This window comes from Onychostruthus taczanowskii, unplaced genomic scaffold (assembly GCF_017590055.1).
Source record: "Onychostruthus taczanowskii isolate IOZ18803 unplaced genomic scaffold, ASM1759005v1 scaffold9, whole genome shotgun sequence".
NCBI classification, from domain to species: Eukaryota; Metazoa; Chordata; class Aves; order Passeriformes; family Passeridae; genus Onychostruthus; species Onychostruthus taczanowskii.
In genome coordinates this window covers 3354348-3380798 of record NW_024506993.1, presented here as the reverse complement: position 1 = coordinate 3380798, position 26451 = coordinate 3354348, and the positions used below count along the sequence as shown (strand labels likewise).

The 26451-nt window shown below is 44.0% G+C and overlaps 1 protein-coding gene across 3 annotated transcripts in view; it reads right to left on the bottom strand.

Annotated features, from left to right (window-relative positions):
* Nucleotides 1–16593: 16593 nt before the first annotated feature.
* Nucleotides 16594–26451, bottom strand: part of PDZRN3 (PDZ domain containing ring finger 3) — a 132588-nt gene continuing 122730 nt past the window's right edge. For all 3 annotated transcript variants that reach the window (XM_041425579.1, XM_041425580.1, XM_041425581.1), the window contains 5 exons: nucleotides 22708–22806; nucleotides 22094–22156; nucleotides 21142–21243; nucleotides 19942–20058; nucleotides 16594–19029 (listed from right to left, as the gene is read on the bottom strand). In XM_041425579.1, coding sequence (XP_041281513.1) covers nucleotides 17479–19029; nucleotides 19942–20058; nucleotides 21142–21243; nucleotides 22094–22156; nucleotides 22708–22806 — 1932 coding nt within the window. In that variant the 3' untranslated portion in view covers nucleotides 16594–17478. The remainder of the gene's footprint in view (nucleotides 19030–19941; nucleotides 20059–21141; nucleotides 21244–22093; nucleotides 22157–22707; nucleotides 22807–26451) is intronic.

Genomic DNA, 26451 nt, shown 5'->3' with positions numbered 1-26451 from the left:
TGTAGAATGAAAGTCCTCCATTCTCTTTGTTTTTATAGTATGTAGCTTTCCCCAGTGAAGTTTAAAAGGACAGAAAAATTCATGGTGTTTGCAGTAAGAGCATGTTTTATGCTTCCCTGCTGCTGCAGCAGAGACAATGCTGCCCTGATATGGAGATGTCAGGGGCACAGGCCTGTATCTAGGCAGTAAATGTTTCTTTTATTTCTTATTCCCCTTTATTCTGGTTGCTATTAATTTTAAACTTTTCTTGGCATTTGCAGCAATAAAAAGGATAAAATCTTGAGGCTTTGTTCTTCTACTCCTGAACCAAGACTTAAAAGAGACCCAAATAGGGCTTGGGCTTATTCTGCTTCCAGAGACAGCTGGGAACTCTTACAAATACGTGTGAGCATTGGAACACCACTGCCTTGGGGCTGAAGGAACATTATCTGTTCCTGATGGGCTCCATGCAGAACATGTGCAGTGGGGATGAATGGAGACAAATGTCTAAAATCATCACAGAAAAAATGAAAATCCATCTTCCAAGCCCTTGTGACTGTGGCCAAGTGTGGTGCTGAGGCTGCTTTGTGGGTCTGAGCTGCACCCTCTGAAGGATGTGCCTTTGGCTCAGCCCCCAGTGCTCAGGATGTGCCTCCAGAGTGTGACCAGAGGGCTCTGCCGTCCTTGTGCTGCCCAGACCATTCCCCCTCTCACACCTCCAGGAGATGGGGGCACGAACTCCTGTGAGGATTCATTTAAAACTTGTCCTGGCTTTGGCAGATCAGCCTCAGAGGAAACAATGACACGTTTGCTGCTCTTGTGCCTATCAGGATTCCAAAGGCTTTGCAAGCTGAGCTCAGATTAAGGGATATGTGGTGCTTGGCAGTGGTGTGTAGGGCTGGAAGATAAACTCAGCTGTAGGAAAGTGCCAGACGAATTTCCACAGCCTTTGATTTAATCTCTGGGGTATTGACAGGAGGATTTAGCTGTGTTATTTGGGTCCTAGACTGAACAGGTATTGTCATGTTAATGGAGGCATCCCCAGCAAGTTCTGCCCTGGCTCACAGCCTGAGCAGCCAGGAAATAACAGCTCCTTGCTTGACCCAGACTGCTGATGGAACTGGGCTTGCTGGAGCACGAAGGGCTGTGCTCAACCTCAGTGGGGATGTGAGAGGCTGTGAGAACCCTGCACTGCTCAGGGCTTGCCACAGGAGCCCATCTGAGCTGCAGGGGAGGCACAGTGACAAATGCTGACGCTGCCCTCAGGTGCTGTGACCAGTTTTGTGTTGTCAATCCCATTCCATTGTATGAGGTTCAGCCCTGTAAATAAATATTTGTTATATAATTATGTGCTGTTGACAAATGTGAGCAACTTAGGCTGGTGGAAGATTCTCTGCCCATGGTGAGATGATCTTTAAGGTCCATTCCAGCCCAAACCATTTGGTGATTCTGTGATTTTACTGTCAAAGTTTGCAGGAGACCTTTAGCCAAGATGCTGCTCCATTATGTCATGGGAAGGAAGATTCCTTCAGAGCATTCCTCTCTCTGAAGTGAGATTTCCCTTCTGTTCTGTATAAATAAGCATGGAACTGCTCATCCTTTTTTCTGATATTACAACAAAGGGGATTTATATGTGAAATAAATCTTTGCAAATCTTTGCAAGGGTGCCTAAATTATTTATGGGGGTTTTAGTTTGGTTTGCATGCCATATTGCTCTCTTGTGTTAAACACTTTATTCACCACCCAGCTTTTCACATTAATCACTGCAGGATGTGCTCAGCTATCCCTGTTGAAGAGCCATCTATCACATTCCAGTGGCCACAGCCAAATGGTCTAATTTTTCTGTTAGTTGTTCTATCCAATGGTTCATAAACTCATGGCTGTTATTACAGTAGCAGAGATGTTTGTTACACCACATTGATGCATTTGTTATTTTCATGATTTTGTCATTTTCTTTTCTCCTTTTGTGAAAGAAATCATGATGGAAATGGGGGCTTGTTCACAGAGCTTTGTTCAGTGGGTCCTGTCCTGAATTTCTTTGTTTCTTTATATGTACATAGGCCCCTGGTATTTCAGCTTAGGCTGTTTTCCAAACCAGGTGATGACTGCTTTTTTGGGAACGTGTCCAAAGCCTTACAGACATTGCAACCCTTTCTCATTTTGATTGGGGAAAAAAAAATAACCTTGACAGACTCACATCTTTTATGGTGCTGTTGGCACAGAATGGGAGACTGATGCAGGTGACCTCAGCTGGCTGGGATGAGCTGCATTAGAATTGGCCCCAGTCCCTTAATGTGACCTCTGTCACTGTGTCATTGAAACACTCAGTGTCTGTGCAGCTCTCTGAGTCTGTTTTAGTATCTGTAAATGCCTTTTCTAACATTTAGGTAAGTCCTTCTGTGGGTCTCTCAGTGCTGTGCCATCTCCCCTTGCTTCATTAGAAACAATAAATGGTGCATTAATTTGTATGTGCACACACAGCAGAACTTTACTGCACTTGTGGATATGACTGGGAGCTCCTGGAGATGATGGGCAGGATGAAGATGTGCAATGGATGAAGTTGTGGAGTTGTACTTGCCTCACATACAGTCTTTGAGGCTGTTTTGATAATTCCTTGGGAAATGGAATTCCTTATCTTTGTGAAGCTGAGCTATGGGGCCTTGAGGGCAGTGCAGGCTTGTCCTGGTGCTTCTCCTCCCTGGTGCTTCTCCATTTTATTTGCAGGGTGCCCCAATGAAGGCAGGAATGATGAACCTGACTCCATGTTCTCAGAAGGCTAATTTATTAATTTATGATACTGTATTACATTAAAGAGTACTATACTATGCTATACTAAAGAATGCAGAAAGGATACTTATAGAAGACTAAAAATATCATCATGAAAAACTTGTGACTCTTTCCAGAGTCCTGACACAGCTTGGCATTTGTTGGACAATGAGTGAAAACAACTCACAGCAGAATCCAATGAAACAATCACCTGTGGGTAAACAATCTCCAAACACATGCCACATGAGCAAAACACAGGAGAAGCAAATCAGATAATTATTGTTTTCTTTTTTCTCTGAGTCTTCTCATCTTCCCAGGAGAAAAATCCTGGGCAAAGGGATTTTTCTAGAGAATGGGAATACCACACTTCTCCTCCTTGGTGCTTCTCCTCCCCTGCCATGTGCAGCTCAGACCTGGTGCAGCAAAGCTCACGTCAGATCCCCTCTCAACAGTGCAGGGTCTGATCACCACAAACACAAATCCAACACAATTTTGGTGGGAACAGCCAAAATGGTGAATTAAAAATACATGAGCACAGATGGCTGCGGAGTAAGAAAGTCACAGCTGTTTGCTCTCTTATGGTTCTCAGGAACCTGTTTTTAGCTAAGGTGCCTGAACCACCTAAAAACAAGGGAGGGGGAAACCTCCTGCCTTTAGGAAAAGCACAACAGGAGCCTTGTTCTGCTGTAATTCATGGGGGTGTTGCTCCAATCTGTAAAGCATGGCCATGTGTTCCCATCCCAAAGGGACATCATTATTTCATGATAACAGCTCTCCCAGAGCGGCCTTACTGGTATTTTAAAAAGCAATTATTGTGGAGAAAACCTATATTTTTAGTGCTGACAGTTTTAAGAATATCGAACAGTAGTTGCAGCTGAGATAGTGATTCACAGGGATTAATGCAGCTCTTCAGACTTCCCTCTTCCCAAGCCAGAGGAGCAAGAGGGGATGAAAGAATTCTTTACATAAATAGTTGTAAAAGTACAGAACTTTAAGCACCCTCATGCAAACACCAGCAGTTGTCAAGTCCAGAGAGAAATTATTCATATTTTTCTTTTAATAGGCCAGCCTGTGGAGTTCTTTGATCCAAATCTCTGCACTGGTGCTGGCTCAGGTTTTCCCAGGTGCTCTGGGTTGAGCAGAGTGTGAGTGGCATTTGCTTTGTGAGGGAGGGCTGGTGCTGAAAGCCTGCATGTTGTGGGAGGTGAGCTTGCACTTTCTGAACAGTCCAAAAATAATTGCAGCACTGGAGTTTGGCTTTGTTCATCCCCTTGTGCAGATAGCCATCCTCAGGTATCACAATGCCTCACACAGAGCTGCTTCAGCTCTTGTTGTGATGCTGCAGGAGAGTTTTACTCTGACAGGCTTTCAAAAGCACATTTCAGAGCTCAGAATCCATTATTTCCTAAAAGTTCCAGTGAAAGAATGTATTTGCACATTTCCTGAGGTTGCTCTGTGTTAATTCTTCACTGATGCACCTTTCTCCAGGGCCAGGAGTGCCCATAGGAATTGTGTGAGTGAATGGGATTCTCTTTGCCTGGGCACTCACCACATGTCCTCTGTCCCTAAGAAGCTGGGATATAAAAGCACACGGTGAGTTTGGCTGGCTGGAATCTCCCTAAAGGAGTCCTGGAGTCTGGATCTCTTTCACCACTAAATCTCCCTTCTGTTCTGGGGGAGGTGGTGCACACAGGGTGGTGCAGCAATTGTTTTTGTTTGTTTTTAATAACAAGCTTTAAGGCAATAACAGGCAGGCAGTGTCAGCCTGATGTATTCTGCTTTGATTTCAGGCATTACACAAGGGACCAGACTATTTTCACATCTCCCCCTAGAGCTCTTTAGCAACAACAGCAGCAATAATAACATCCAGGTTATTAAAAAAAAAAGAGACGAAAGGAGAAAGCATCAGCCAGTTCCCTTAAGGAGCAGCACAAAGCCAAGGTGAAGGTGCACAGGAGTGGGCATCTTTGCTCCCAGGGTAAGAACAGTGCACATAAATAACAATTTCCAGCAGCGTTGCACTGTGAGCATTTCTGGTGTTCAGGAAAAATAGCCTTCCTTTCAGTGAAGGAAAAATGAGTTTTTTCACAAAAAATGTTGCCTTTTCAACCTTTGCCTGTGTAGGAAAATGAAATAATTTTCTTAAACCTCTTCAGAACAAGCATTGGGAGAAGTCATGGGATTGCAGTGAGCCGGGTTGATGCCCAGGGCACTGCCTGGGAAAAGCAGTGAGTTATGCCATGGGGGCTTTGCCTCAGCTGAAGGGAGGGACTTGGGGCCTGCAGAGAGGGAATGGCAGTAGAGGGAAGAGCTGATGCCTTTTTAATGGTGGCAGGGTCAGTGGGCTGGCAGGAGGAGTGATCAAGTGCCCCTAAACCTGCTGTGTGCACCACTGAGGCTGTGCCAGGTCTGTGTTCCAGGAGCCCAGGAAATGGCACAGCCTCACCTTTGCACTGGGGGAGTCTCAGACTTCCATCTTCAACAGCTTCAGTTAAGGCTTTCCTTTTTCTCTTTTTAATCTAAAATGATTAAAAAGAGAAGCTCTAGGCTCTTTTGTGCCGGAACTCTCAAGAGGATGCAATTCTGGATTTCCTGTGTGGTTATCAGGTGTGTTTGATGCCAGAGGAGCTTATGAGAGGAGTTGAGGAGAGGGGGAGCAGTGCTGGAGGGCAGAATTGTGCAAATGTTTGGTGTGAACGTTTCATCAGAGCAGGAACAGCAGAAATGAAACTTCTTCATGGGGTTGGAGGAGGTTGGTAGCATTGCAGAAATGTTCAGAGCCTATGACCTTATTTTTTCCATTCAGAACCATCTGTGGGGATAAACAGAATGCCAGAGCCAGGTGGGAAAACAATACCCTGGATGGAGCCAGGTGCAGAGCCTTTGTCTCCTAGGTTGTGGCAGACATGGAAGAGTCCTCTAAGTTTTGAGGCATCATCTGCAACATTGTTGCCATTATGGGCAGAAGATTGCTTTTGCATCAGTAACTGTCAGGATTAATTACATTAATTACCAAGTTTTTGCATTGATTTGGCTGGGTTGACTGTCCTGAAAATCTTTGAAGAAATAGTTGTTGAAGAGTTAAAGAAATGCTGTTTTGCAGAGGAGGGTTATGGCTGCCCTGTCAGCTGAGAGTTATGCTAATGGAGAGGGCCCAAGAACAAATGTGAAATGTGCACATTAGTGAGCACACTCCTTGTTAATTAGTGCTTTAACATGTGCACTGTGCTGTGATGCTGGAACATCTCTCTGACTGCATTTCCACTGCAGGGCATTCTGCCTTCTATGAAAATGTTTCAGGAATGCAGGTTCACCTAAAACAGCCAATTTTTCAGATGGAGGAAAGCAAACAAAGAAAAAAAATTCTCCTTGTTTCTTTCTTGGTTTAACCTTCTCCTTGTTCTTCAAAACAAGACATTAATCAATGACAATAGAAACTGCTACTCTTAGGGCTGTCAATGTTTATAGCTTTGGGTTTAATAGCAAGGACATAAATATATACCTTTCATTACATTTTTGCTGTTATTTGCTCATCATCCACAGTGTCTGATATTATCATAACTCTTTGGTTGAAGCTATTAAAGTTATGGTTTGTAGCTCACACTGGCACAAAGCAGACAGAGAGCCATAAAAGAAAAAAAAAAACCCTCATAGACTGAGATCAGCTATTAGGAAGAACTGTCATTTTCTCTCTGGTCACATAACAGCAATCCCATAATCTTTTCTTCCTTTCCTTCCCTTCCTTTCCCTTCCTTTCCTTCCTTGTTTGGGATGGATCAACACTACAGAGCAGCGGAATTCTGTTCCTGTGCTGAGCAAAAGCTTGAGGAGGAATCAGAGCAGAGAGGACTTGAGGCTGTGCTTGCAGCTGGCCCTGGTGGTGCCCAGCCCAGCTCTGACTGTAAAGATCCCCTGGGTCACATATTTAGGAGGAAAGTGGAGATTTTCTCCAATGGAAAATCTTTGCATAGAAGCTTTTTCATTCTCTGTGTTGGGTTTTGCCTGGCCCCCAGTGGGGCCCTAGCCATGAGCTTCTCCTCTGCACTGGGAGGCCTCTTTGCTGTCAATACTTTGGCCTCTTTCCAAGCGGGTGGGTAGGAAAGACAATGAGCTGATGGAGCCAACTCATCCCTTAAAGATGGCCAATAAGCAAACAAACCCTTGGTTGAGACTTGTCAGGGTAGGAATGACTGAGGTGGTGACTTCATGGGTATAAATCCTTCATCTTCTGGTAGAGGATGTCTGGCTTCCTTCAGTGTGAAATAACCAGCAAGACATTCTAGATCAAATTCTGATCTGGCTTGAGCTGGGCTGGTTCTTGTAGTGTTGCCAGGTTCTGATAAGCATGGTGGGAAGGATCCTCCTTCACAATGACCTAATCAAAACCCCACTGCCTCTGCTGAGTTTTGAACCAACTTCTGAGGACTCCCAAGCATTTCATACTCTGTATTTAAATTTCTGTTTACACACTGCATTTCAGAATATAAATTTACAAAGAGTACCAATGCTCTTTCATATCTCTCTCCCCTCAGAACCAGTCAGCTGTTGGCAGACTCTTCCTTTTGCTGGGTTTTCCCAGCTTTCTGCAAAAAATCCAGGCTAATCCTTAAATAGCATAATTCTGTGTCAGAGAACTTTAGGATTTATTTCAGCCTCTAATATTTCATCTGACTACCAAATAAAATAAAACATCCTTTAAAAAAAGTCTTTATACAAATCTAATTGTATTTCTCTCCAAAGCAGCAGCAACACATTTAGCAGCTTCAGAACAAGTTTGATTTCTATTTCAGTAAGGTGTTATTCTTTATAAGCTGCTAAATGCTTGCAGTAACCCACAGAGAGGAACCAGGAGTGGCTGAATTTCCCATCTCCCTTGTGTGCATTTGCTGCTTCCTCACCTGAACCAGCCCCTCAAGGCTCTCTCTGACTGTGGGGTCCTTTTGTATTTGTCATATTTCCACCACACCCAGGGGTGATGGCTCACTCCTGGGGCAAACCCCAAATCCATGGATTCTGGAACCATCTGCAAAGCAGTGCTGTAGTTTACCCCTCATTAATTCTGGCAAATAATAGTTTGGTGGTACGTGGAGGTCTGTGAGAGTGAGGGCTTTGTGTCAGTGTCTAAAGCAGCATTTTTGGCCACGCGTGTGCAGGGAGGAGCAAACAGTGCTCAGAGCTGCCATGGTGGCTGGTGACACTGCTGCAGAGGCTCTTTCAGTGCTGGTGTTCTCTCAGCTGCTCACCTCCTGTCCTGCCTGAACTCCTCTGCACAGCTCAGCACAGTCTGCCACTCCTGAGGGTTTGTCCTTCTGGGTGGCACCTCCCACAGGACAAACTCCAGGCTGGCCCAGGACTAGGTCCTGGTTTCACATCAAAACCGAGAGCCTGTGAAAGCCTTGAAGTTACTGCTTCTTGCTGAGTTCTCTTTCTCACTGTGGGTGCCCATTTCTAGCCCTACATTCACTGGGCATTAATTGCTTTGGAAAGTCCTTCCACCTCTTTAGAGAGGGGCCAGGCTGCCTCTCCCTGAACAGAGCATTCCCTTTGACTTGCCACAGCCATTTATATCTGAAGGCCTCAGTCTGTCACTCCTGAGGGTTTGTCCTTCTGGGTGGCACCTCCCACAGGACAAACTCCAGGCTGGCCCAGGACAAGGTCTTGGTTTCACACCAAAACCCAGAGCCTGTGAAAGCCTTGAAGTTACTGCTTCTTGCTGAGTTCTCTTTTCACTGTGGGTGCCCATTTCTAACCCCCTCTAGCCCTACATTCACTGGGCATTAATTGCTTTGGAAAGTCCTTCCACCTCTTTAGAGAGGGCCAGGCTGCCTCTCCCTGAACAGAGCATGCCCTTTGACTTGCCACAGCCATTTATGTCTGAAGGCCTCAGGAACACAAGCTCTACCTGATGTGTCTCCAAAGAGAACTGACTTAGCTTACATAGAAAAGTGCTGAATGTGTTTGTGAGTGCTGTTGGAGTGAAAATTCATAATTTGATACAAATTGATTAAAAAAATATATTTTAGTACTTTTTCAGATGAGTGAAATGCTTGGCCTCTGAGCTTGGAACTCTGTGCTCCTGTTTTTTTTTAACAAATGGTTGTTGTCACCCAAACTGATCAGCCAGGAAAGTGAGAGAGGGTGAGAGATGTTGCAGGGGCTGCTGGCAGAGTTTCAGGGGAATATTCTGAGTTCTTTGCTGGGGTCTATTATGTGTCTCCAAAGAGAACTGACTTAGCTTACATAGAAAAGTGCTGAATGTGTTTGTGAGTGCTGTTGGAGTGAAAATTCATAATTTGATCCAAATGGACGAAAAAAAAATATTTTAGTACTTTTTCTGATGAGTGAAATGATGGTTGTTGTCACCCAAACTGATCAGCCAGGAAAGTGAGAGAGGGTGAGAGATGTTTCAGGGGCTGCTGGCAGAGTTTTAGGGGAATATTCTGAGTTCTTTGCTGGGGTCTATTGCTGCTCTTTGTGGGGTGGCACATGGGCAGGTCCCCTCCTCTCCCTCTGGAGAAGATGAAAACCTGAGCTGCATTGTTAAGGCACCCTTGCTGCCTCAGATGTTGGTGATGACTTGAGGTTTAGGGCTGTGCTGGGAATACACAATCTCTTTGGCAGGCACTTGTTATTTAGCAGAATTACTGCATTTTGGGCTCCTGTGCCCCTGCTGATGGCACCAATCTCCATGTCAGGAGACAAAGTACCAGCTGTGCCTGGCCCAATTTGTACCACTTTAGCCACATGGATGTTCACCCATTTAATCTGGAAATATTTCTCCACGCTCATCAACAGCCACATGCAGGCAAATGAAATTGCCACATTTATTCTGACTTAGTTTTGAAAACGACAGATGCTGCATTACTGTAAAACAGGGTGAGAGGGTTTGCTCTCTTTGGTTTTGTTCCTTCCTTGTGAGAGTTTGATATATGAGCTATTAATGCTGATGAGTGAAGCTACTTTTCTTCAAGGTTGGCTCCTTCCCTCAGAGCATCAAGCAAAGCTTCCACTGCAGGACTGGTGTCATTTATGCTCAGATAAAGGACTTAGACACTGCTCTGGGACTCAGGAAGGAGAAGAGCTGGCACATGTGTGACTTCCAAACACGGGCAGATGTGTTGTGTGGTAGTTATTACTTTTTCTCAATAATGTGACTTTTTTCCCCATCCTGAATAATTCAAAGGATGCTGTTGTGCACATGCCTGAAGGAGCAGAACTTTCTTCATCCTCTGGGTGTGGGGTGTGTGCTGCTCCCAGTGCAGGGACTTTAAGGAGGCAAATACAAAACCATCTGCCAAATCTGGTGCATCAAGTGTGAGCCTGGTACAGCTGCTTATCTTCTCACACCTGACCTCTTTCAGGGCTGTGCTACAGCCTAAAATGGCTGCAGGGTGAGGTTAGAGCCTTGTTCCATTCCTGACCTCGTGGACCAGCTGTGCTTGGGTCACCAGAGGGGACAGGGATTGTCACTGCTCCTTAGCAGCCCTGGGACCCAAAGGACTCTGCTCGTGCAGGCACTGCCCTGTCCCACGTGTCACCTGGCTAAAACCTGGGCCCGTGTCAGCATTTAGGAAATTCTGGCACTGGGGGTCCTAAATGAAAAGCCCTGCAAGAGCAGGATGGGAAGGACATGATGTAGTGTTTGTCAGAAAATGTTTGTGGAGGAGAGAGAGCCTGTGCTGAAACTGCTAAACCCCCTTTTAGACCCTTTTAGTGTCTAGCTCATTGTCCCCTTGGGGATTTGCCTTGAAGCTGCATCCTGCAGCACTTTATTTGTTTGTATTGTGTTTAATAATCCTTCCTAATGCCATGTTGGAGTGGTGAATGGGGCCAGGGGATCTCCAGAGGTCCCTCCCAGCTTCAATTTCTCTCTAATGCAGATGTGCTGGGATGCCTATGAAGACTCCTGGAAAGAATAAATGAATCAGAACCTCTCAGCCTCACTGGAAAACACTGACACAGGAGAAAGCTCTGTAACTGTAGGTATAGAAAGGATCAGTCTTTCCTCACTAGAGACAGTTTTTCATGACTTTGGAAAGGAAATACTGAAAAAGGTTCATCAGTTCATTACCAAACAATCATGCAGTGCTTGAGCTCTGTTTGTGAGTTCAAATACAGCAGAGCAGACAGGTGTTTCTGGAATAGCTTTGTAAGTTTGCTTTTGTGTTTTGTTACATTTTGCATCTGTGTTTGCTGGATTTTATGGTGTAAACAAGCCATGTTTCTTAAGGAAATTATTTGGATGACCTTACTGCTTTTGTTTGGGCTGATCCCTCAGGCCCTAAGGAATATAAATTTTGGGTTCTTACACTGAACTGGAGCAAAGCAGCAATTTGATAAACCTTGGGTGCCTTCAATTTGCAGCCTTTTGATTTTACTTTTATTAAACAATTATAGCTGGATTTGCCTTTTGGGGAGCCTTTGTTTACGGCATTCAAAGCTAACAAAGCCCAGCTAAGCCTGAGGATGGATTATGGAAAATCAAAGCTAGCTCTCCTAATCAGGACAATGGAGCCTCGCCACGACACCTGGGAGGCCCCACTCCAATATGATAAAGTATTTTCTTTGAGGCAAGGTCACCAAAAGTTCACTTTTACAGAGAAGTTCTTATTCTCAGCTAATGGGGCTCCCCGTAGCATGGTCCTGCAGTTGCTTCACATAAAAAGGATGGATTGTCAAAGAAATTACCTTGAAAGCTCCTCCCTGGCAAACTGATTTGAAAAGACAGCCCAAGTGTTGTGTCCTGGCCAGAGGAGCAGTCCCTGAGCCAGCCACACAAGCTGTGGTGCCTCTTTGCACTTGTGCAGTTTGGGATTTGTCAGCAGTTTGAGCCCAGCCCTGGTTGCTGGGCAAGTGCCATTCTCTGGGCTTTGCTTTATAATAGAATCTCCTGCCTGGCTTCCAGAGCAAGCCATTTAATCTTTTCATGCTGTGGAAATGAAGACATTTTCAGTCCTTTGGGGATATTATGTGCTTCTCATATTGTGAGTGAGATGGACTAAGTCCTTTTTTGGTCCTGAAGAGCTAAACACAAAATCAAAACACATAAGCAGAGCCAGACTTGGCGCTTGTTCTGTGTGTTACAAATGTAATTTCCTGCACATGTAATTGATCCCCAGTCATAGCTGGGCCCACACCCAGCTCTGGGAGACTGTGGGGATTATTCTTTCTGATCCTGTTCTGGCTTAGCTGGCTCAGTTTTCCCAGAAGGGGGAGAGAGATGCAAGTAGGGTGCAAAAAGTGTGACCTAAAGCCAACATCATCTGCTGGGAGAAAGGAATGGGCTGTTTGGACCTGCTTTAACTTGATGGTTCTTAGAGGTGATTGAAGAAGATTTTGGAAAAATGTAGCTATCTTTTTAAAATTACTTTGATTTTGCATAGAAGGGAGAAATAATATCAGCCCAGATGTTTATTTGGGCACTGGCTCCACTGATTTGGCTCCATTGATTTTTTATGCTATTGGCATTACACTTTTGTAAATTAAAACCCTAATTGGAGCCTTGTTGCCAAGTCATTATTAATTGATTTGATTAAATCTCCTGTAAGAAACATTCTGTGTCAAAAGATGACATTTGTTCATAGGAAACTGTTAGAACCTTGTTCTCATTTTGATCAGTAAAAAGCATTGCAGTCATGTGCTTAGATCCACAATGCTGAGGTACAAATTTAGGTAAAAGAAATCAAGTAAACTTTTAATTCCCAGCATTCAAAACTGGCAGATTAACTCCAGTAGAATAGACACGTGGCTTTTAAATTAATCTTGGGTTTTGTTCTCTACCTAGTTCTCAGAGTAGGCAATTGCATTTGTTATGCTGTAGGAATGAGGACGTTTCTAGTGCTTCGGGGTATTTTAGGATTCCAGCAAGAAGCTTTAGACCCAAGAACACGGAGCAGTGCTTGCTGACTGTGAACCCACTTCATGGCCAGTCCTGCAGCAGCTGCACAATTCATTTTGCAGCATGAGCTCGGGCACAGATCCCCTGGAGCTTCTGCAGGAGGGCACAGGTTGGGGTGGCAGTGTTTTAGCAGGGCTGCAGGAGGGTTTTTTTTCAAGCAGTGACCATTAGAAGGTCTGTGGGAGGCGTGGTGAGCAGCAGGACATGCAGTTGTGCTGTGATGGCCTGTCCCTTCAGATACTTCAGTGGTACAGCGCAGGGTAATTAACTGTGCAAGTTAATAGAGTGTTTCAAATCCTCTGGGGCTGCTTGGAGTGCTTCTGCTGACATAAGTGGGCTTTGTGGCAGGCCTGTGCATTGAAGCCCTCATGCTTCAGCATGAAATCAGCCCGGCTACCCTTTCTTTGTGACCCTTCTGTTATATAATGTTAAATACACACCACTGTCTCCACCACCCTCAGCTTCTCCAGCGGCCAATGCCGCGGTCCTGCATGATCTGATGGTGAGATCTCCCCACAGAAACCCCTGGGTTTGGCGCTGCTTTGTGCCACTGCAGACCCCAGGGGAAAAGGGAGGTTCATCCTGCACGTTTGCATTCAAACAGAGAACACATCTCCCCACACAAGCCCTGTGAGGTGCTGCAGAAACCACCCCTCTCCCTGCTCAGCTCACAGAGCTGCTCTCATGAAACCCCAAGCGGAATCTTTGCTATTTTGTCACATCAAACAATTTACATCCAATAAAGCCAAGGGCCGTGGGGTGGAGGTACAGCATCTGCTGCGTCAGTCTCTGTCTCACTTTTGGTTTTTGAGTTTTCTAATTAGTTTATGTTCCAATAAATCCTTAATACAAAAACTGCTTTAAAACAATTGAAAATAAAACAAAGAGAGGAATTTAAATTGCTTATGGCTTGCTTTGTATGGCTTCCAGGCATTTGAGCAATTTTGCTAACAAGTATCCGGTAACCTATTTCCAAAGGCCACTAGCAGATAATTATATTTGGTTAATTTACATACTTTCAGTTTATAATCCTAATTAGTTCTCCAACCAGTAGTCCCTAGGCAATATGTAGTCTTACCTCATTTTATTTGCCATCCCTACTGTGCAAGTTCTCTCAATTTACAAAAAAATGCTGTTAGGTTTGGTTCAGGGCTTTCCCATTTCAGTGCACATCTAACCCGGGTGATTCCATGCCGCTTTAAACCCTATTTGCAAATAAGTATTTTACATTTTTATAGATTTTTACATCTGGGAGACGCTGTGCAGTTGGGGGAAGCTGACCCCAGTTTGACACAGAGCCTGTTTGCAGTGCAGAGAGCCAGCCAAATTCTGCACCAACCTGTATCCAGGGTGTCCCCTTGTCACCTCTGGTGGCATGGGGGCTGAGGTGTTGCCATGGCAGGAGCAGGGACAGCGTGTGCAGCAGCAGGAATGTGCAAGGGCTGTGGGAGAATCTCCAGGAGCTGCACACACACACATATTGTGGTTAAACCTCTCAGCTTGCCAATTCCTTTCAGCAGGAATGTGCAAGGGCTGTGGGAGAATCTCCAGGAGCTACACACACACACACACACACACACATTGTGGTTAAACCTCTCAGCTTGGCAATTCCTTGCTCCCTCTTGGTGTATTTAGGATCTCTCCCTGCATAATTATTATTCTGGGATAATTTTGCGCTCAAGCTTGAGGTGATGCTCAGTGAAGTGGCTGAGGAGGAAGCTGGATATGAAGTTTTATACTTCCAGGTTTAAATGAGATTCAAAACCCACTTGGAATGAGCATGCCCAGTGGAAGGAGAAAACTTCCCAGTATTGATCCCTGCACGACTCTGGAGCTGAAGTTGTGCCCAGGCAGGACCAACCCACCAGGCTGTCCCACAGGAGGGTGGCTGTGATGGAGGATGTTGAGTTTTGGGTACAACCCAGGGACAAAACCTCTGCTGCTGCCTGGAGATTTCTTTTATGAGAAGTCTTTAGATAACAGCACAATTTCCAGTGTTATCTTTTAAGCACTTTTATGCACTACAATGTCATTTTTAGAAAAGCTGTTGGGTGAAATATTTCCTCTTAGGTATCCAAGGCTGCTTTTAGTTAGGTTCATTGCTCTGTAATGTCAGGTTTGGATTAACGCTATGGTAATTTCCAATGTTTCCTTGCAAGCAATAAAAAGAGCCCAAATCTCCCTTTTCAACACCTCATTAAGTACTTTGATAGGGCAATGAGAAGTGGGATGACAACTGCAAAAGGAAAATCTGCAGTTTGCAAAGCTTTTGTTCAGATTTCCAGGATAATGGATGGATTCTGTGAACTGATGCTAATTAATAAATCTTAGTGCTAAAGGAGAGAGGTGATTTTTAACTGTCCAAAATAACGAGTGTTCAGCAGGGAAAAACTCAAAGGTGTGAGAGTAATTCTTGACCAATAATTTTATTTCAACACCTTAATGAATGTAAATTTTATACTGTGGATGCTTTGTTGTAATTCCTGCATATCACACTGAATTCCCAAACATATTCCTGCTGCTACCCAATGCACAAAATGCTCAGCACCGATGTCCCTGGTGCCCAAAGGAATCACAGCACGTGAGGTTATTCCAAAGGAGTCTGTTTTTAGGAGGAGCAGCTTGATAATGATTATTCCTCATTAGAACATTTCAAATCTTACTCTAATATTTCCAGGCAGACTAAAGGTGGCTTAGCTGTCTTTCCATGCCTGGTTTAAGGATTGTTATTCCACACCAATCACAGCTCTGCACACCTGAGTGTGAGGCCTTGAGGAGGGGCAGTATTTTTGCTGTGGCTCTCACACCTGCAGCTGGCATGAACAGAAGATGAGCTCAGGGTGAGATTCGAGATGAGAGAGATTTGAGAGATGGCAAATGTCTGACACTGGCAGCAGTGTGTGAAAATCTGGGGTTTTCCCCACTGTGCCACTGGTGATGGTAACAGCTGGTGCATGTCAGGTGAAACCCCAGCTCCAACAAAGTTAATAGACAAACCCTCCACAGACTACAGTAGGACTGGCTCTCTATCCCCAAGGAAAATACAGTTTGAAGATAAATTTGCAGAGGTTTATTGACAAGAGTGCCAGATTACATGGGCTGGAAGGGCATTTCCAGGTGTATAGAAGTTCACTGTGGAGTGTGGCAGACACATTTCATGGAATGCAGTGCTAGTCCACAGAGGGAGCAGAAAAAAACGCGGACAAATTTGCTGTTTGCTTCTCAATGCTAGACAAAGTAGGCACAAGAAGCTGTTAATCTCTCCCCTTTTGGCTTTGCACTTCTATCACTAAGATTGCAAGTTTTGCTCGTTTGAGTTATGACAGAAAAGTCCACAACAAAAACTCAGAAGGCTTGGGAGCAAGTTTTCAAGGAAAAAGGGGGAGGAGATTGAGAATCTGGGAACTATTCATAATGACTCTACATCACTTAATCCAGCAGAATATTCCAATTTATATCTGAATTCTTAATCAGAAATAGAAAACACAGAAAGGAATGTCATACCTCGTTGACACCTCTGTTACTTTTTTCACCATCTCCTTTAATTTGTATATTTATTTGCTTTAGTTTTTATACTCTTTAATTTATATATTGTCTGGTTTTAATGCAAACCCCCACTGAAGGCTATAGGTGGGGTTTACACACCACAAAGAAACCACAAACCAAAACAAAGCAGGAGAGCAGAAGTTCTATTTCTTTCTTACAAGTCACCTTAAAGAAATGAAGATAAGCATTGCTTGATTTTATTCTTGATATTCCTTGTGCTTCTCCCTTGTCTCTTCCCTCAAGAAAACCCCAATCCAAATTCCCCCCCAAAGTCAGGATGCCAATTATTCCCTCAGGTTTGGCTCCAGTGGCTGTCCAGGCATTTCTGCACCACAGGAGCTACACTCCATAAAATAATATTCTAGTAGGTGAAACCAGAAGGGAATAAAAAGAATTGAAAGTAGTTTGAAATATAAAACAATAATTTATTTTACTTCATTTTACTTGTTAACGTTTGTAGCTAATGATGATTTCATGAAACTGCTTTTATAATTCAATACATTCAAATCTATAAAGCAAACAGTTACTACCATGGGCTTTTCAAATTCCACAAACTGTCTTATATAAACAAATTAGCTGTACATGCACGTTTCTTCAATAGGTTGCAACATTTGCAAACATGCTTTAAAATCCTTTAAAGCTGCATAATAGTGTACTTTGCCTCAGGCTTTTCAGATGAAACCTCTATACTTCTTTCAGAAACCTTAAAGAGAAAAATGTTTAAATGTTGAGCATAACTCTAAAAACTGCTGTTTGATAAATGTTAAATATTACAAGAGAATGATTCTAATTCCGAGTTTAAACCTTGAGCTAAGTATTGATAAACAGCACTCTGTGTAGAAGTGAACAACAGCAAAATAATATCACAAAATATGGTTTCACAAACAAAAATACATATGTGCAGTTGCTTTTGTGGGTTTCTTGCATTTTTTTTTTTAGGTAAAGAAAAGCACGGGTACCTTTTAATATGAATATAGTTTAAGCAAATTACCTGTGTAAGTATGGTTAATACATTTCTGATATTTAAACACTTCATGTAAAAGGTAACAAGTAAAAAAGTACAATCAGTACTCCAAAAAGCACTGCTAATATTGCCTTTGAAGGAGATGGGCAAGCTTCCTCTCCACTGCAGAATGGAGATCCTGGCACCCACGGCTGTAGAGTTCAGTATTTGAACTATAAACTCAGTGACTGTATCTTATATACAAAAATCTTGCCACATTGAACGAGGCATGGATTCCTACCCCACTGGTAGTGTTTTATGTACATAATTTAGCACTGGGGATGGATTATACAGTAGTCACTGACAGGAAGGAATTGTACACCCGCGTGCCGTCCGGTGACTTTGTTCCGTGGGTTAGCAGTTCTTGGATTGTCATCCAATTGTCAAATATTTTTTTATTTCTCTTCTTCATCATTTTTTTGTGGCTCAGTTCAATGATGTTCATCTCCTTCTTCTCGTCTGCACCTTGCTGCTCCTTTAAGCACTCTAACCTGCTCTGCATCATGAACTCTCTCCTCCTCCTCTGCTCCTTGGCTTTCACCAGGTGCTGCTTCCTCTCCTCCTTGCTCCAGTACCGGCCCATCTTCATCTCACTGATGGCATCGTCATCCGTGGTCATCCCACTGCGCTCCTCCTTGATCTTTATGGCCCGTTCCCTCAGCAGCCTGTCCCTCACCGGCCTCTTGGTGATGTAGCGCGTCCCGTCGCTCCTGACCTTGACCTTCCACTCCATCCTGGGCTCGCTCTGGCCCGAGGCCAAGTCCTTGCACATACTCACCAGGCTCATCTGGCTCTGTGCGTACTCCACGGCGGATTTCTGCTGGATCAGCTGCATGTAGCTCTGGTAGTGCTGGGCGTGGGCAGGGATGTGAGCGTGTTTGTAGGGAGAGTGGTGGTAGGGGGACACGTAGGAGCCCGAGGGCTTCTGACCGTGAGTGGGGCTTTTGCTGCCGTCGCTGCCTTTCCTCTCCTTGCTCTCCAGCTGCTTGCCAGGGTCAGGATCTTTAGCAGAGGCGTGGCACTTACCAGCGCTGGATTCATGGCTCTCTGAGCCAGCAAACAAATTCTTTTGGGAGACATTATAGGCCGCTGCCCCCTCGTTACCTTGACAGCTAACGCCTTCGGCGGTTCTGCGCAGGGAATTGTCGGGGGAGATCTCCAGCGTCAGCGGCGTGCTCCGGCAGCTCTCGCCCGTGTTGTAGGCACTGGAGCTGTCCTTGTCAGATTTCTCGGGCAGCTCGGTGATGTCCGAGAGCTCGTGCCTGCGCACGTCGATGCTCGTGTTGTAGTTTCGGAAGCCGCTGTTGTGCAGCATCCAGGGCTCGCGGTACTGCTCCTTCAGCTGCTGCATTTTGTGGGCTCGCACGATGTTCAGGCACTCCAGCTCGATGTTGCGCAGCTCCTCGTTGAGCATCTCCAGCTCTCTGTCCACGCTCTCCTGGTCGCTTTTGCTCATCTCCAGGCTGCTGTTGTGGTAGTACAGACTGTAGGGGCTGGCAGACTTCACCTGGCACTTCAGCTCCAGCAGCTCCCGGAACCGCTCGCACTCGTCCACGGGGATGCCGAGGAAGTCGACGTCGGTGCAGTCAGCTGAGATGAACGACTCGTTGCTGAACTGCATGTCCCCGCTTCCCAGGGTGTCGTGGCTGTAGGTCAGCTTCTTCTGGCTCCCCAGGGTGTTGGAGGAGGTGGTGTGATCATCCCCGTTGTTCTCCTGCTCGGAGCTCTCGTCGTTGCGAGTGCTGTCGTCCGTGCGCCCCACGCCACTGTCCTTCTCGTGCTGGTTGGACAAAATCGTGGCTGTGTCTGTGGTGCCTCCATCCTCCTCATGCTTCTTCTAACAACAGAAACAACAGGACACAAAGGAAAATTACTGCAAGCACGTGAAACATTTCAAGGTGTTTATTTTAAATAGTTCTCCTCATCTGTCACTTTTTACACTTTGTGTGTCCTATATGGAAAGAGGATTATTAAGAACTCAGAGAAAAGATGACCAAGCCCTCAGCCTGCTGTGGACATCCTTTTCAGAAGAACCTGAGGTCTGAGTTTCACCTAGGCAGCGACAGTAGTAGAAGTCACATTTTCAAAATGTTTCTGCTCCCACTTAGGTGCACAATGATATCCAGTTGTCATGCAGAGTCTAAGTGAGAGCATGACTCCTCACAACATGGGGATGGCACAGAGGATGCAAAGTTCTAGAAAACCTTAGGAAAAAAGTCTAGGTGAAAACTGAGAAAGTGCTTTAATCAAGCAGAATGATGGAGAATATAAGCCCTGAATCTGTGGCCCTGCATAAAATTTTGTAATGTAAAAACTTTTTCTTTGCCTTTTTCCCCTTGTATAGGTCTTACTTCAGTCATATGCCTGAGTTGTCCATTTGGGTTTCCAGAGTTTGGGAGGCTGCTTCCAGTCTGTGCATGCACATCGAATAGGAGATGCTGTAAATCAGCTCTCTGCCTGCTCTACCCACCCCACACCCAGTACTCCTCTCAGTGACCACAGTGACAGGGGATTTCCAAGAATTGTGATCATGTTGTTGTAAGGGGCAAAGCACAAAAGGTACTATGTCAAAACAACTTGGTCCCTGAGATGAAGCTGTGGACAATCATGAAATATCTTGATTTTACAGAAAGTCCTTTTGGCTTGATCTCAGTGTCACTTGAGACACCAAGTGTATTCAGCCCAGCTCAATATTGAATATTGAGTGCAGTGGGAAGTTTGACAGCCCTGCACACCAGAGGGGCAGTACCTGCTGAAGCATGCTGGCAGTAAATTGCATTGCCTGGTGGTGCTGTTCCTCTAACATGTCCATGTGCAAGTCATCCAGAAAATCATTTCTGTCATCATCCATCCATCCTTCATCCAGCTGTGTGAAAAGGGAGGGAAAAAACAAACCAATCATTGTCAAAAGAATGAAGACTGACATAAATTACTGCTTTTCTTTGTGGACAGTGGTTGGGAAATCTCAGGAGATTCCTTCCTGTGACAGTGCTGCTGTGTCTTGGGAAGGAGCCTGTCCTTGTGCTAAGTGTGGGTATTGACTGTGCTACCTCCTCCCACAGCTGCCTCCATCTCCAAGAGCAGGGTTTTATCTTCAACAGCCCTCTACATATGAAAAAAAACCCAGTCTTTTGATCCGTGGAAATACTTGTAAGTGTTGGGGCAGTTTTGGTTTGTGCACAACTTGATTAAGATGTATAAAAACACTCCAGAGCCCAAAGCTCAAACACACCTCTTGTGAGGCAGCATCAAACTCCAGAAGGAAAATGTGGCTGAGGTCTGTAGGACATTTTTACTCCCATTCCCAGTTATCCCCACGGGAAAGATCAGAAATATCCGGGCGAAGAGGACAGTGATGATCCTGACCCGGTGTCTCCAGGTGCACTGGCAAGGGTTGCTCTCCCAGCACCAGGAGCAGAGAGAGATCAAACAATGGTGCTCCCGGCTGTTTGTTCAACACCTTTGTTGTGCTAATCCCTGCTCTACAAAGGGATCTGGTTCAACCTTTTTTTGCAGCTCGGGAGGCTTCTTGACAGTATTCAAGTACTTTATGAGACTGTGTATGAAGGGCTAAATAATAGGTGTTTTAATGAATGAATAATCAATAGCTATAGGAATTAGAGTTCAGCATGTTCTTCAAAACTGTGGCTCAAAAGCATTCATAATACCTTGCACTGATGTTTGTAATAGCATTGCAGCACAAATAAATCACTAAATGTCTTAGAAATTGAATTTTAATATAAAATATATATGTAAGTACCACGACTGCTGAATTCCATTATTTTACACCACATATATATATATATATATATGCAGTCAAAGTGTATAATATGGTTTTAGGTAGATCTGGTAGATTTAGACAGGTTAAAAAATTTGAAAGAACTGCCTTCTACAAAACAGCAACTGTTTTAATTAAGATTCAGGTGAGGGTTTTTTGTTGCTACCATACCTGAATTTCTGGTCTTGCCACAAGTAAGGAGATATTCTTGCTCTCCTCGCTGGAGAGAAGTGCCACAGCTTCCTCTCGGTTCTGCACCTCGATGCCATTGATCTTTAAAAAAAAAAACACCCCCATGAAGGGTTTCCAGAGGGACCCCTGGCTGCTGCTGTGCCCAGCTCCATGGGAATGCTTGGCTGGATGGATCCACACACATATCCCCAGCCTTGTGCAGAGAAGTGCTGGGCAGTGTGGTGGTTTGGACTTGTGGTGCTGTTTCAGCTCCCTGCATGGCAGGTGCAGAGCCTTGTTAGGAGGGCAGGAAGCGGAGTTCTGGGGTTTAGGACACTGGAATTCTGGGGTTTAGGACATTGGAATTATGGAGTTTAGGACACTGGAATTCTGGGGTTTAGGACATTGGAATTCTGGGGTTTAGGACACTTGCAGCACTTCCCAAGGAGGAAGGCAGGAAGTGGAGTTCTGGGGTTTAGGACACTGGAGTTCTGGGGTTTAGGACACTGGAATTCTGGGGTTTAGGACACTGGAGTTCTGGGGTTTAGGACACTGGAACTCTGGGGTTTAGGACACTGGAGTTCTGGGGTTTAGGACACTGGAATTCTGGGGTTTAGGACACTGGAGTTCTGGGGTTTAGGACACTGGAATTCTGGGGTTTAGGACACTGGGGTTCTGGGGTTTAGGACACTGGGGTTCTGGGGTTTAGGACACTGGAGTTTTGGGGTTTAGGACACTGGAACTCTGGGGTTTAGGACACTGGAATTCTGGGGTTTAGGACACTTGGAGCACTTCCCAAGGAAGAAGGCAGGGAGCGGAGTTCTGCTGTTTGGGACACTGGAACTCTGGGGTTTAGGACACTGGAACTCTGGGGTTTAGGACACTGGAATTCTGGGGTTTAGGACATTGGAATTCTGGGGTTTAGGACCCCTGGAGCACTTCCCACACGTACCTGGATGATGCGATCCCCTTCTCGCAGCCGCCCGTCCTTCGCTGCGATGCTGTTGGGATCAATCTGCAAAATGAGAGAACTCTGAGTGCTCTGCAGGTTTGGGAGCTCACTATTCACTGCCTCTTATTTCCTGGGTGATGCATTTCAATGGAAGGGTTTAGATTTAATTATGAGTTTCTTTCCCCAAATTGGTGCAATTAATTTGAAATGGCTCTGCGTGGTGAAAAAACATTGCTGTATAAAATGCTACTTTTTTCATGGAAAGGGACAAGGACAGAGAAATGGGCCCCAGATGTTTGCAAATAAAAGTGTGTGGGGCTTTTAGTAATTTATATTGTTTCAGGAATAATCAAGAATAAAAATTAAAGGGGGAATACATGAAAATACTCTGAAGGCATCATCTGAAATAGAACATTGTTAATATAATGAAATTTGACTTCAGTGGGAGCAGGACTGCACTCAGTTTGGAGAAAAGGAAAATAATTAGATTTCTTCCAATTACTTCATTTTGGCTGTTTATCCAACATGGTACAAACAGAGGATAAATGTCTTAACTGCCCAACAATGCATCTGGAAAGACAAATGGTATCTTATGGAAGTCAGCTCAATCTTACCTCACTCACATAAATACCCATGTCATCTTCATCATCTGTTCTGTAACAGACAGTGAGGCCAAGCTTGTCCTGGCTGTTCACTCTGTGTAAATCCACTTCCTGAGGTTAAAAAAAAAAAAAAAAAAAGAAAATATATTGTCAGTGAGACATTGGTGACTGATGGAAGCAATTTTTCAAATGCAATGAAAATATTTTGCTTAAGTGATATAGTGGATGTCTTTTGATTTCACTTGTAGACGAGGTTAACTTACTGAGCAAAATGTGATTATATGCAGACAATCAATACCTGGGACATTTTTGACCCTTCAATCAATAGGAAGTCATTTTGAAAATAGACCTTTTATTGATCTTAAGGAAGAAAAATTACCTATATTTCATGTAGTGCTAAGACTTCAAAGGCTAAAATACTTATAAAGTATGATTTCAATATTTGTCACAGCTGATACATATTTCCTCATAAGCAGGGTAATTCTCTGGCTTTTCAGAAAAAACCCTAATACTCTATTACTTTAAATTGTATAATTTTCATGAAGCCATCTAATAAATTTCTCAAAAGTGTGACTGAAGATCAATATATTGTCAGCAAAGCATTTGGTATTGGTAATAGAAACATAATAAGCATTTCAGTATCTTGCAAGTGTTTGCTTTCAGCAGGTAACAGTGGTCTTGCTAATCTCAGAGACATTTAACCCATCTTAAAAATGTATGTTCTTCCTCTATGCTTTTTATTTCCACGAGGAACTCCCAAGGGTTATTTTTTTTCCTTCTGTGTTTGCTGCTGCTGTGTGACACTGGTTGGTAGGACGTGCTGTAAAAAATCCATGGGGACAGCCCCAGGCTGGGGGATGTTCCTGGCTGGTGACATTCCTGTGGCATCTTTCAGTCCTGCCTTTTTGCCTCTGAAGGATATCCCGGGGGTTCAAGGTGTTTAACCAACTGCTTGTGACTGCTGGGCTGGTCCTGAGGATGCTGCTGTGGGGAGGAAGGGTTTTGCTGCACAGCCAGAGGTGTGAAGACACCTGGAGCTGTGTTTTTACCTCCTCAGGTGAGGGGAGTGAGTGAGGCTTGGCAAGGTCCTGCTCCTCCTCGGGCCAGGCAGATCTGGGCTGTGCTAAAAGGGAAAAGTGGGAGCAGGCAAAGGGACACAGAGGGATCTGAGAGCTGTCCCTGCACCCTCTGTTTGTGCTGGGACCAGAGGAAAAGTCCTGACAACACAGCTCCTTCTTTCTGGCATCTCTGCTGCTGTGCCATTTGGAAGGGGCAAGACAATAAAACAAGCTGATATGAATAATTTATTGGTGTGTCTAGCTGACAGCTGCCAAGATCAGCAATCTCGTGTTATTTACTTGTCAACATGTGTAATTTCTTTTTTTTTTTTCCCCCTAAAGAAGCGTAGCTGTAAATGTCAGTGACATTTCAGCTGGTATTTAAGTGGTTTCAATCAATAGTATCCATGGTGAACTGCTGTGCTTTTTTCCCCCCCTCTTTTGTTACTTAAAGGTTTGAACACAATGCTTTAATAGTGGGGTTTTCTTCACATTTCTAAAGCTTTGGAGCTTTCTAGAGAGGAGATGGAGATTCTTCAGAAGAAAGATGAGACAAAGTGGATTCAGTTCTGTTCTGATCTCAGCTGATCCTCCAGAATGTCTCTGCAGTCAGTGGGTTTATCCTGCATTTACCCTTGGAGTGAACTGGGGCTGAGGTGGGAATTTGTGGATTGAGCCTAAGTCAGGCCCAGAACGATTCCCATATTCCCTGCATACTTCAAAAAAGGGTTTCATTATCTTCAGGAATGCTTTTATATTGATTTGAAAACGTGGCAAGAAATTTCCAGTGGGGCTCATTCTACTGCTTGCCACACTGGCATTGGAAAAAAAAAAAAAGTTAAAAAACCCCCACAAAACCAAACAGAAATATTTGGCCATTGATTAAATAGATCCTGAGTAACTACAAACTCTTGGAGTGGAAGGAAAAGAGGGAGCAAGCTGTTATTTTCATTCTTACTTGCCACATGTTTTTACTAACAATAGGTGTTTTTCCAACAGTGTACAACTATAATAATTAAAAAAAAAAGCACAGGTTTATATTTAAATTGTACCATCTGAGATGTCACCTGTGATATACTGGAAGGTAATAAATCATCTGGTGGATTAAATAAGATATATTTTGAAATATATATTTTACAAATATATATATATAAAGAAATAAATATTTTTATATATATAAATACATAAATATTTTAATCTATTTTGAATATATATTTTGAAAGGAAAAAAGCTATCTGTTGTTTAAAAACACACAGAAATAAAGCAGCAAGAAAAGCTAGAGCAGAAAAAAAATTTATAGAGCAGGTGTTTAAAACCTGAATTTTTATGAGTAATTAGTTGACAGACTTACTCTTGAGTACAATCCCTCTAGTCCTTGGTAGGAAGATAGAAAGTGCATTTGATGCTACCCAAATATGATAATTTTATGAACTTAAACACAGGAGCAGCTGCTTTCTGTGGGTCTTTGCGTCAGTGAAATTTTAATATAATCATAAAGGTTTGAAATATTTGAGAGATAAAAGTGTGCAATTCCAGTTGGAGTTGAAGAATCAATACCATAGTCTTCAAAGCAAAGGTTATTTTCCATATTCAGAGGCAAGTCTGTGTAATGCAGAGATACATGAAAGGGAAAACCAGAAAACTGGCACCTGCAAGTACAGGTATTATGACAGCTTGAGTAATTGTACCAGGAATTAATTAAACAGAGGAAAATGAATATGGGCCTGGAGGAGTTGAGAAGTGTAAGTTCCTGTGTCTGCAGTGCCACAGGACTTGCCATTTCTCACAGCTCTGTCTCAGGGGCTGCACTCCTGGGCAGTGGAAGGGACACGGGGAGGTTATCAATCCCACAGCTGCTCTGCAGCCACAGAAAGCAGCTGGCAGGCACAGGGGCTGCCCACAGTGTGGGAATGCTGGGGCTGGGTTAATGTGAAAAATGAGAAAATTCCATCTATGACAACTTCTACACTCGCGGATAATTCAAATCTGCTTCTTCAGAGCAGGTAAAAGTGACATTTTGAGAGATGTTCAAAGGAGGATTTGGATGCTCTTTCAAAATAGTCTGTGCAAGAGAAGTGTCTGAAAGATTATTGGCTCCTCATCAAATGCAGAGCCAAGGAGGGCTCACAGAGCTGGTTGCTGAAATCCATCTGGCATTTACAGCAAGACAAGAAGAAATGAACATGCCCTGTGACATTATACCTGAAACCACTCATCATAATGAATTAGGAGCAAGTGATAATAGTAAATTAACCTCTATAAGCTCAGAAGATCCTTCATTTGCAGAGGATTATTGAATTATTGTACTGCTGATTTAGAATTATGGCCTGCCTGCAGATTTATAAAAATCAGAGTCCTTTCTCTAACAAGACAGAAATGAGCAGTAGAGATCTGAAATGACAGCAGTGGGTAAGAATAGTTCAGTCACTCGGAAAGCCTCACTCACAGCTTGCATGATAAGTGCTCTGTCCTTCTCCCTCTCCCTGTAAAATGTGGTGGATTTTTCTTCTGTGCTGACCTCTGCCATACCTGACCAGCAGGGCCCCCTTTTTTTGTGCTTCCTTTTGCTAGGTTTCAGAAAACAAAGTCAGAAAAATAAATATAAATAACTATTTCCTTTTATACTGCATAAGGACCTCTCAAATGACAGCAGTGGGTAAGAATAGTTCAGTCACTCGGAAAGCCTCTCTCACAGCTT